Genomic DNA, 12426 nt, shown 5'->3' on the forward strand with positions numbered 1-12426 from the left:
GGTCCACCTCTCTTCTGTAGGCGAACTCGTCGCCATCCGAGATGAGCCCGATGAGGGTAGTGTCGTCCGCAAACTTGAGCAGCTTTACGGACTGGTGACTGGAGGTGCAGCAGTTTGTATACAGGGAGAAGAGCCAGGGGGAAAGTACACAGCCCTGAGTAGTACCAGTGTTCGTGGTTCGACTGTCCGAGACAATCTTCCGTAAGACGTGCTGTCTTCGGTCCGTCAGGAAGTCATTGATCCAACTGCAGAAGGAGTCGGGCACGCTGAGTTGGTAGAGCTTGTCTCGTAGCAGTCCAGAGAGGATGGTGTTGAAGGCAGAGCTGAAGTCCACAAACAGGATCCTGGCGTAGGTTCCCGGGGAGTCCAGATGCTCCAGGATGAAGTGGAGGGCCAGGTTCACTGCATCATCCACACCAGTTGGCGAACTGCAGTGTGTCCAGGAGGGGGGCGGTGATGTCCTTGAGGTAGGGCAGGTCCAAGCGCTCAAAGGACTTCATGACCACAGACGTCAGTGCTACCGGCCTGTAGTCATTAAGTCCTGTGATCCATGTTTTCTTGGAGACAGGGACGATGGTGGAGGTCTTGAAGCAGGACGGCACGCAGCATAGCTCCAGAGAGGTGTTACAAATGTCAGTGAAGACAGGAGCTAGCTGATCCGCGCAGTGTCTCAGGGTGAAGGGGGAGACACCATCCGGCCCGGGGGCCTTCCGCGTGTTCAGCTTCAACGAACTGCCGGCGTACATCCTCCTCTCGGATGGAGAGGCCCTTTGAATAAGTCCCGTGATGTTCTTGGAGTCCTTTGATGTCCTTATTGTTTTTTTTATTATTTGTTTTAGCTAAAAAGCATGTTTTAAATCACCTCTTGCTGAGCGGCGCTTTAGTGTTATAGCTAAGCCTTTATCGTTAGTTTTTTAAGCCAAAATGAGTCCGTTCTCCCTTTTTTACCCACACACTGTTTCTGCTCGTAAGTACTCCGTGCGTGTGCGTTGCCGAACAACGTCATGTCCGTAAAAAAAAAAAAAAAAGGTACTGGTCATTTTCAGAGGCAGTATTGTACCTTTTTAAATGATTAGTACCGCAGTACTTTATTAGTACCCGTATACCGTACAAGCCTATGAATAAATAATCGATTATTGACATTTACTAATCGATTTTACAAACGCACATGTCCGAGGTGACCGTCTGGGTGGTTCAGCTGGACAGTCATTATGCTGTTGCACGTAAACTATTACCTGAACCCTCTAAAGCTATTCCAGTCACAGAATCCACACCATGTCTGAAATCATTTCTTATTCATCTTTTTTTTATTTTTTTTTAGCAAGAGCCATGGTTTAACCTCTCGAGACCCAAGACTGTGTTTGGGATGCAATTTTAAACATGTTTGGCTTCAATTGGACTGAATCCCTTCCAAGAGATAAAAGCTTCATCGTATTAGGTTTAACAAGCTTGAAGAAAAAGTGGTAAACAAGCAATGGGATGACGGCATTAATTAAGTCTATTTTGGAATGTTGACATTTGTTGACAGCCTCTATCTGGCTCAATTCTTTCTGCCCGCTATCGCTCCGCTAATTGTAACAAAGTACACTCATCATAATCAGTCAATGTATTGCTGTATTTATGTACGTGTTTCTCTGTTTAATTTTCACCTGCGAAAGTAATGGACATTGAGTTCATCTGTTTCAGGAATATACTGTCGAGGCAATGTTTAGAAATAAGGTTTTCATATATACTTGCCATACAAGTGTAAAACAAAGTTAACCTCTGCATTAGGAATGTTGCCATCCGATGCCCATCATCCATGACTGAGATTGGCCGGTACGATCACATGTGTCAACTGTAAATGTTTTATTGCCGGGGGCCATTTTGATATTTTTAATTTTCGAAACCAATATAATAAATATATCGATTTTTTTAACCTTTAGGGCTCCCCTCAGGTTTTGTCCCATCTCTGTCATAAAAATGTAAAACATAATTCATATATTGTATTTCTTATTTTTTTGTTCAACGCTTCAATCTCTAAATCAACTTCAGATCTATGCGCTGATTATAACTTTTTGTATATTTAAAATTGGAAGTTTTAATGTGAAGTAATTGGAGCATTCCTATCTGTCGATAGTTATTTTTATATATATTATTTTTTATGCATGATTCTCTTTTTGTCGAAACCCAGTTTTTTATGGCGTAAACACAAATTATGCAATATTTTCTCCCCAAAATATTTAAAAGTGGAATATTTTTCGTGAAGTAATTTGAGCCTTAAATAGGTCAATAATTCATAACATTAATTTTATTAAATTTTTTGAGTAATGACAGTTTAAAAAAAATCCCACAAAAAACCTTGGGAATCCAAAAAAGCCCCATTCATAAGTGTTAAGAATAAGTCTTACATTTAGTTTTTTTTTACTTTCAACGCCTTCAACTTCAAATCTATCCGTCGATTTTAAGTTATTTTTATTTTATTAAATTTTTTGGGTTTTTTTGCCCTTTTTTTATAAGACAAAGATGCAAAATTAGAAATATTTTCCCCATTTTTTTTAAAAGTGGACTTTTTCTTGCGAAATAATTGGAGCTTTGAATAGGTCAATAATACATAACAACATTGATTTTGATTTAAAAACATTTTTGAGACATGACAGTTTTAAAGGAAAAAAACAGCCTGCCAGGCATCTTCTGTGTAATAAGGGTCAACATCGCAACTTTTTATTGTTACAATTAACCCATTTGCTCTTGTAGTCCACTTTTTTATGTTTTGGTTTTTTATTAGTATTTTTGGAATGTACCATGGCCCGTTAAAAAATTAGCTGCGGACATTGGACACCCCTGTTTTAATGTATTCATGATGAGTGCGATTGACAGTGTAACAATATCGACACAATATTTAAGCTAGTTCTTTATTTTTCTTTTATTACGTACAATTGTTTGCTCAAAACAAAGTCAATAGTATACAACAACGAAACAAAAGTAAAAACTACTAGCTACTACTCTTTTAAATCCTCTAGTTTTTTGCTCCCAAAGTCCTCCTGTGTCAAAGGTGTATTCCCTGATTTTGTTAACATTAAAAAACCCCACAAAAGGTTTTGTGAGAATAAAAATATTGATCTAATGACTCTTATCGATTATATACCGGTACTAGCCTTAAATTGACACTACAGGTACTGTATATGGATACATTCGCGCTTCCTTTTCATGTACACAGGGCCGCTCAACATCAAGACATGGTTACGTTATCTTCTCTATAACTATTATCAATCTACTTTTTTATTGCCTGTTATTAACTGCTTACTATATTTTCCGGACTCTAGAGCGCACCCACTTAATTAAAAAAAAATGTTTCCCCATATATTAGTCACACTGGACTGTAAGCCGCAGATATATACATTCTAAAATCAGTTAATCACACAGAAATATTCTGTAAATGTTTATCAACATACCTTAATTGTTTCCAAACAGTGTCTGTAAGACGGCAGTAAAACAGCTGTTCAAACAAAACAGAAGACATCGTCACGGACCCACTAGCTGCGGAAGAATCAGCTTAACAGACCCAATAACTCCCCGGTGACGTTTTGGCGAATCTACTGAGGAATTTGTAAAATTGAAAAATTACAAAAAGAATGCCATTGTAAGTAAATAATACTAACACAGACACTCGGAATAAGTTTTAGCATATTATCTAATGCTAACGACGCTCGCTTGATTACATTACGATAGCGTGTACAAATATGCATGAAAACACTCCTTCAGACATCACACATGGGACGCTTTAGTAAGTGTGAATAGTTGTAGTTATATTAGATAAAACATTTTATTAGTAGATAAGAATGAGATAGACGACACGCGTCTTTGAGCTGCAAGTTTATGGCGACTGGAGCCAAACTGTCTGGAACATTACGTGGTTTGAGAAGGCAATACAATTAAACCACGGATGCCTGCTCGCCAAGTAGGGCAAGTTTATTTATTTTATCATTTGTTTATGTTATCACTTAGCAGGCAGCTACAGTTTTCACATATCTAGTCTTCCATATATATATCTATGTCTTTGCTGCACGCTCTAAATCTAAAAGCTGGAAATGACACAATACTGCAAACGTCAGAGGAGCCTTGTAGACATATTATTAATAATTCAATGTAAGACATTTATTATATACAGTACAATAATATACAATATTTTAACAATATACTGTACTGTGCCGAGACTGCAAGACACCTGTGGCGGTGGGGGCGTGTTCATTGGGCGTGGTCACCATGACGTCATTGAGCAATGATATGTTTTTCTTTAAAATAGCTCAAAATATGTATACATACATTTAAAAGCATATCTGTTATAATAAGTTAGTAATAACATGTATTTTTGTTATAGTTTGTGCTGTATTTTCAATTGTTGCTGCTTATTGTACAATGTATTTTGTTGAGATGTTTACAGACTTGAGCTTTTTTAAATTAAAAACAGCAACAAATCTAGCGTCTTTTTTCTGGTGTTATTATAGAATGTACTCGTGTTTAGACTCTACTTCTGTCCCTCGATGTCCCTGACTAAAGAAGCGAGTTGCAGCGAGCAATAAAAAAAAAAGTTGTTTGTTTAAAACAACGAGCAACAAATCTAGCATCTTTTTGTGGTTTTATTATAGTGTCCTCGTGTTTAGAGACTCTACTTCTGTCCCTCGATGTCCCTGACGAAAGAGGCGAGTTGCAGCGAGCAATAAAAAAAGAAGTTATTTGTTATAAACAACGAGCAACAAATCTAGCATTTTTTTATGATTTTATTATAGAATGTACTTGTGTTTAGAGACTCTACTTCTGTTCCTCGATGTGCCTGACTAAAGAGGCGAGCTGCAGCACGTTTTGTAGATGGCTGTCCACGGGTATATCAAGATGTATTAAAATTACGTCAACATCGCAGACATGCTGACAACGCTCCAGACAATGGCTTGGGTTTTGTATCGGTTTCGGCAGCGTGGTTTTCGGTAATCAAAGTCTTTTTTGGGTGGTCAAGTTTTAGGTACATCACTTGTCAATAGTGCGCAAATAATTGGCTATATGTATCAATTCATACTGTAACGACCAGCTAATGTTAATGTTTTATGTTCGTGTAGCTTGGATTTGATGTCAGTTTTTCCCATGTTTGCAAACACACCGTCCGTGCCTGAAAGGTGATTGGCGATGAATGAGGAAGTATTGTTGTGTGTCCGGGGAAGCACGGACTCACCAGACGAAAGTGTTTGCACGGGAGGTAAAACCTGTTGGAATTGTGATGTTTGTTATCATAGGATTGGTAAAAAAAAGTAAAAAATGGCATCAGACTTTGTGTAATTTCTTCTGAGGGCTACAATATATTACTTTAATTTGTTTTCAAGTTTAAAAAAACCCTACTTACAAGATGTGGCGGTAATAAAAAAGGCGCCACATTCAATTACGTTATGGGGAAAACCCTGTATGTATGTGTATATATATATATATATATATATATATATATATATATATATTTTTTTTTCTACCGCTTGTCCCTTCCGGGGTCACGGGGGGTGCTGGAGGTGTGGGCGGGATTAGATTAGGATTAGATCAATATTCCTATTTTCGCAACATAGTTTAGTTTTTGTTATTGTTTACAAACCCAGATAATAATTTCCTGGTCACAGGAGGACTCTGAGAAAAAAACTAAGTTTTTAAAAGCACTGTACTTAATTTTTACTTTTGTCTTGTTATTGTGTACTATTGACTTTGTTTTGATCAAACAATTGTTTGTAATTGAAAAGAATAATGAACTAGTTTAAATATTGCTACAATGTCAATAGTACTCACCATAAATACATGAATACATGTGATTGGGATGGACAGTATAATATTTTGATTGGAAAATATTCCTAATAAAAATATATTTTAACACTTAAATCATGTGATGTGGCCGGGTTATGTAATTTTTAATATTCAACAAAGAATTTGTCCGGAGAAAAACTAAGGTCATTTTAAGTATTTATTTGAGTACTCAGATAACATCAGATTACAGAGAACAAAGGGTTTTCGCTACGGAAGGAGAACAGCAAGAAATCTTACATGCTTTCAAAAAGGAGAGAGGAGGAAGGAGAGGGGCCTGAGCAAAAACGTCCCATCCTGGGAGGGGGAAGGGGGAATGAGCAAAACACATCCCATCTAATTTGTGATACCAGCAAAAACGTTAACATCAATCATTAAAGAAACCTATTTGGAGAGTAACATTTGACCGAAAACATAATGTAGTGATCAATCAACATCCCATCAGTCTTTGTCCTATTCACCGAGGCGGGGAGGGGCTTTAAAAATGCATAGCATAAGCCATGAAAGTGTCTTATCTCTGAAAAAACCCAGTACAGGCAGTCGGACTACAATTGCGGTTTTAGACAAGAGATTAATAAAATGTTGCAATTATATTCAGAACAATAAGATTTTCTTACAAGTATCAGAAAAATGTTAGGAAGGCTGTGAATACCTATGTCTAGTACATTTGATTTCTTATTTTTTAATTTTTTAACACATTTAGAAAAAAATCATTGTCAATTTGGGGTATTGTTTGTAGGATTTTGAGGACAAAAAAGATTTTGGAAAAGAAAATGTGAAAAAAGTCAATTGCTGTGAATACTCTCCGGATGCACTGTACGTAAATGTTTAATGTTTTGGTGTCATTACCAACGACATTGGAAACATCCTGATGAACATGGAGCTCAACAGGGTTATTTAGTGCACGCCGATCTTCATCAATCATTCAATCAATCAAAGTTTATTTATATAGCCCTTAAACACAAGTGTCTCAAACAACATCCTCGGCTCAGATCCCACATCAGTCCAGGGAATAAACTCAACCCAATGGGCGTAATGAGAAACCTTGGAGAGGACCGCAGATAAAAATAATAATAATACCTGGGATTTATATAGCGCTTTTCTAAGTACCCAAAGTCGCTTTACATGTTAAAGATGTGGGTGACCCCCCTGGATGACAGGTCCATTGGATGCCGAGTGGATACAGTTAATAATGTGAGAGTCCAGTCCATGGTGGGCCAGCAGGGGATCATCTTGAATGGAGACCAGTCAGCAACGCAGAGACGTCATCAACTGATGCACAAAGGAGTGGTCCACCCCGGGTCCCGACTTTGAACAGCTAGCGCCTCAACTGTGTTCACCTGATAACCTCTCCATGCAGGATAGGGGGGCAGAGTAGAAAAGAAAAGAGACGGCAGATCAACTGGTCTAAAAAGGGGTCTATTTAAAGGCTAGAGTATACAATTTTTAAGATGGGACTTAAATGCTTCTACTGAGGTAGCATCTCTAACTGTTACCGGTCGGGTATTCCAGAGTACTGGAGCCCGAATAGAAAACGCTCTATAGCCCGCAGATTTTTTTTGGGGCTCTGGGAATCACTAATAAGCCGGAGTTCTTAGAACGCAGACTTCTTGCCGGGACATATGGTACAATACAATCAGCAAGATAGGATGGAGCTAGACCGTTAAGTATTTTATACGTAAGTAGTAAAACCTTAAAGTCACATCTTAAGTGCACAGGAAGCCAGTGCAGGTGAGCCAGTACAGGCGTTATATGATTAAACTTCATATGATCATATTATCATCTGCTCCTCGATGAACCACAACTACCCAGTGCCGGCAGCACTCATGCCTCTCAGTGCAGTGTGTTAAACAAGGGCCATGGCAGCAATGGAGTCGTCCACGGAAGTAGTCCTACATTGTACCACCCATGGTAGCATTTTTCAACTTTGATGGGATGATGGATGGTCGCCCTACCAAAATAAAAGCGCACCAGATGGCGAGTGAGATACAGTATATTGTGCAGCACTTTTAATCTTCCTGTCACCTTTTTTTTTCTTCTCCTTTTTGTGTTCGTGTCCCCTGCAGGTATTTGATGGATGGCACAGAGTCGAGCTCAGAGAGTGAAATGGAGGTGGACGACCAGAGCGAGGACGAATTGGGCACCAAGGTACGTTTTTTTTTTTTCCCCCCGTTTTAATGAGGAAATCACTTTGCTCTTTCAGGCGCCCTCACGTTGCCTTGCTTTGCAGATGCCGCCCAAGCCGCAGAGGCCGGTCGCCCTCAAAAAGGAGTCAGAAGAGAGGAAGGTAGACGAGTATGCCGCCTCCACTGATGTGGATGATGAGCCAGGTTGGTGCAAAGGAAATCAATTTCTCTCAATGGCAATTAGTTGTTTAATTGCTGCTTATTTCCACTTTTTAGCTTCAGCCGTGCCTTTTTGCCTTTACTGTTAATCAGCAGGCGCTTGCACGCAGCTGCCGAGGCAAACTTTCCTCAAAGTCACATAAATTGCCAAAATAGAGCTGTGTATTTCATTCGTCTTCCCACTCAGTTTTTGGTCTTCGGCATCGTTAAAAAAAAACAGAAAAACACTATGTAAACAGGTTTTTATAATAGAATAAATATCAAATATGCAAATTACGTAAATCGAAAGAATCTGTGACGGATTGACCTTTGACCTCAGCCGTCTCGTGTCAGATACAGTGGAACCTCGGTTTTCAAACTGAATCGGTTCTGGAACAAGGTTCTTAAACCGAATAGTTCATTAAGTGAAGCAGAGTTCAACATAAGAATCTATGTAAACATGAATACAAAAATCAAAATCCCTATTTTAGTAAAAAAAAAAGAAGCACACTTTGAAGACATATATATATACACATATGTATACACACATATGTGTGTGTATATATATATATATATATATATATATATATATATATATATATATATATATATATATATATATATATATATATATATATACACATATGTATACACACATATATGTGTGTGTATATATATATATATATATACATGTATATATATATGTGTGTATATATATATATATATACAGCATATATGTGTGTGTGTGTGTGTATATATATATATATATATATATATATATATATATATATATATATATATATATATTAGGGCTGCAACTAACGATTAATTTGATAATCGATTAATCTGTCGATTATTACTTCGATTAATCGATTAATAATCGGATAAAAGAGACAAACTACATTTCTATCCTATCCAGTATTTTATTGAAAAAAAACCCAGCATACTGGCACCATACTTATTTTGTTTATTGTTTCTCAGCTGTTTGTAAATGTTGCAGTTTATAAATAAAAGTTTATTGAAATTTAAAAAAAAAAAAATGTAATTAAAAAAAACAAAAGCAAAAAAAAACTATGCACATAGCATAGATCCAACGAATCGATGACTAAATTAATCGGCAACTATTTTAATAATCGATTTTAATCGATTTAATCGATTAGTTGTTGCAGCCCTAATATATATGTATATTTACTCATGTATATGTATACAGTATATGTATGTATGTGTAGCTATATATATATATAGCTATAAATGGATAGCAATATATTTGTGTATTTTTTATATATATATATATATATATATATATATATATATATATATATATATATATATATATATATATATATATATATATATATATATATATATATATATATAAACATATACAGTACGTTAGGTCAGGAAAAAACACAGAGGCTACATCATCCCTACAAGCCTGTTTCGCAGGTTTCCCTGACCTAACGTATATTCCGCTCTACCCCGGTATTGAGCACTGTATAACGGATAAACCACAGAAACATTGACTATATATACTGTATATATATATAAACATATATATGTATGTATGTATGTATGTATACATACATGTGTATTAGGGTTGTTCGGTATACCGGTGGCGATTAGTATTGTCACCGTTGCTTCAAACTTAGGTAAACATTTAAATAATAAGCATTTAGATCTGCACAACCGTCGGGGGTAACATCGTTCACTTTACTCGTCAATGGGTTTGCTAAGCGCTGCTTACAGGTCAGAATGACGAGACCGCCGATTTGTGACAATCTGTTTGCTTTATTGTTAGTTTTGCAGGACACGACCAGGCCTGTTCATCACTGTACTGCGCAGTGCATGCGCTACCTTCCTCTGTCTTTATTCGCCCACTCACTCACTGACGTCACTCGGACAACACGTTGCCATTCTCTTAAACACACATAAGCTACTCTCATGAGTTAACCAGCTCCCCTGCTCTGCACATGTAGATACATAACATCTGTAGATACGGAGACGCGCACACAGCTGCTTGGATTGATGCCAAATATTAGCAGAGTTAAAACTGCCCAATTAGCAGTCAACAAATGCAAGTGAAATGACTATATTTTGTAAGCAGGGGCGTCCATGAAAAAGGCATTGCTTGGATGGCAACATATGTTGCTCCAAAACCTGTATGTACCTTTCAGCATTATTGGTGCCTTCACAGATGTGTAAGTTACCCATGCCTTGGGCACTAATACATCCCCATACCATCACAGATGCTGGCTTTTGAACTTTGCGCCTGTAACAGTCCGGATGGTTCTTTTCCTCTTTGGTCCGGAGGACACGACGTCCACAGTTTCCAAAAACAATTTAAAATGTGGACTCGTCAGACCACAGAACACTTCACCACTTTGCGTTAGTCCATCTTAGATGAGCTCGGGCCCAGCGAAGCTGGCGGCGTTTCTGGGTGTTTTTGATAAATGGCTTTCGCTTTGCATAGTAATTGTAACTTGCACGTACAGATGTAGCGACTAACAGTGGTTTTCTGAAGTGTTTCTGAGCCCATGTGGTGATATTCTTTACACACTGATGTCGGTTTTTGATGCAGTACCACCTGAGGGATCCAATGTCATGGGCATTTAATGTTGGTTTTCGGCCTTGCCGCTTACGTGCAGTGATTTCTCCAGATTCTCTGAACCTTTTGATGATATTACGGACCGTAGATGGTGAAATCCCTAAATTCCTTGCAATAGCTCGTTGAGAAATGTTGTTCTTAAACTGTTGGACAATTTGCTTATGCATTTGTTCAAAAAGTGGTGACCCTCGCCCCATCCTTGATTGTGAATGACTGAGCATTTCATGGAAGCTGCTTTTATACCCAGTCATGGCACCCACCTGTTCCCAATTAGCCTGTTCACCTGTGGGATGTTCCAAATAAGTGTTTGATGAGCATTCCTCAACTTTCTCAGTCTTTTTTGCCACTTGTGCCAGCTTTTTTGAAACATGTTGCAGGCATCAAATTCCAAATGAGCTAATATTTGCAAAAAATAACAAAGTTTACCAGCTCGAAAGTCAAGTATCTTGTCTTTGCAGTATAATCTATTGAATATAAGTTGAAAAGGATACGCAAATCATTGTATTCTGTTATTATTTACAATTTACACAACGTGCAAACTTCACTGGTTTTGGGTTTTGTATATTTATGTGTATAATGAGGTAGATCACCTCAACTTGGTCCTTTCATAAGTAGATCGCCTGCTGAAAAATCCTGGGCATGCCTGCTTTAGACTCAAGAAAGGACATGGCTTTTCTATGCAGAAAATTGTTTGTAAATATCAGTTTGCAAGCCCTATTTACATATTGTATACTGAAACATGCCAAATCAGCATTTGACTAAAATGGAGCAAATCGTTCCTTCAAGGGGAAAATTAGTAAAAAGTGTTTGCTGTCGAGATATGTATTTGTTTGGTAAGATAGAAAGCAAGTGCTGCGTTGTAAAAGTGTTGTCGCTCATGGGAAGTGATTAATGGGCTCTCCACTCTCAAAACCTGTGGGGGGGTTTGAAGGTGGGCAATATCGGCTTTACGAAACACTCATAAAAGATGACAAGCGGCGTTGGTAGGCCGCGACAGGTAAAGCGGGGAGGCCCAATCGCTGTGACGGGACTTGTGCATGATTCTCATTTCTATGTTAATGCAAGGCCACCTGTATAGTGGCTGTGGAGGCGCAAAAAAAACACGCGCAAGAGGAGAGCTTTTTAATTAGCTCTCAACAACGCACGGTACCAGCCGCCTCGCAGCCTTTGAACCGCTGATGCTTTCTGTAAAGTGCACACTCACCCGCCGTTTCTCCGCCCTAGGGCGATAAGACAAGCTATCCTTTTTTTTTTTTATGCTCCGCTTTAACCTCAAAGCTGATACACAATTAATTCTCAGACATTCTTGCTCGCTTCAAGATCGGCCTGCATGTGTGATAAATGGCGGGTGCTCGCCTTGTGCCTGGTTCCGCAACACGCGTTGTCAGCGCTTGTATTGACAAACACTTGCTTTCACAGACGCTGATGACGACTCCGCTGCAGACACGGAGGACGAGCTGCAGAGGTAAACGCTGAAGTCATGTTTGTTCTCCTGCATCCTGAATTGTGTGTCAGCAAATCATAAATGTGACCCAAATGAGTACATCTTGTCAAGACACAACACTAAAGTCATCTTTGATAAAGTATCCGGAAAGTATTTTCAGCACTTCAGGGGAGCGGCGTGGCGAAGTTGGTAGAGTGGCCGTGCCAGCAATCGGAGGGTTGCTGGTTACTGGGGTTCAATCC

At 38.4% G+C, this 12426-nt stretch overlaps 1 protein-coding gene across 2 annotated transcripts in view; it reads left to right on the forward strand.

The window, feature by feature from the left end:
- Positions 1–12426, forward strand: part of xrcc1 (X-ray repair complementing defective repair in Chinese hamster cells 1) — a 59714-nt gene that overhangs the window by 30616 nt on the left and 16672 nt on the right. For both annotated transcript variants that reach the window (XM_062029847.1, XM_062029846.1), the window contains exons 11-13: positions 7878–7959; positions 8042–8141; positions 12160–12205. In XM_062029847.1, the coding sequence (XP_061885831.1) occupies positions 7878–7959; positions 8042–8141; positions 12160–12205 (228 nt within the window). The remainder of the gene's footprint in view (positions 1–7877; positions 7960–8041; positions 8142–12159; positions 12206–12426) is intronic.

The sequence above is a fragment of the Entelurus aequoreus genome, linkage group LG20 (assembly GCF_033978785.1).
Source record: "Entelurus aequoreus isolate RoL-2023_Sb linkage group LG20, RoL_Eaeq_v1.1, whole genome shotgun sequence".
Classification (NCBI taxonomy): domain Eukaryota; kingdom Metazoa; phylum Chordata; class Actinopteri; order Syngnathiformes; family Syngnathidae; genus Entelurus; species Entelurus aequoreus.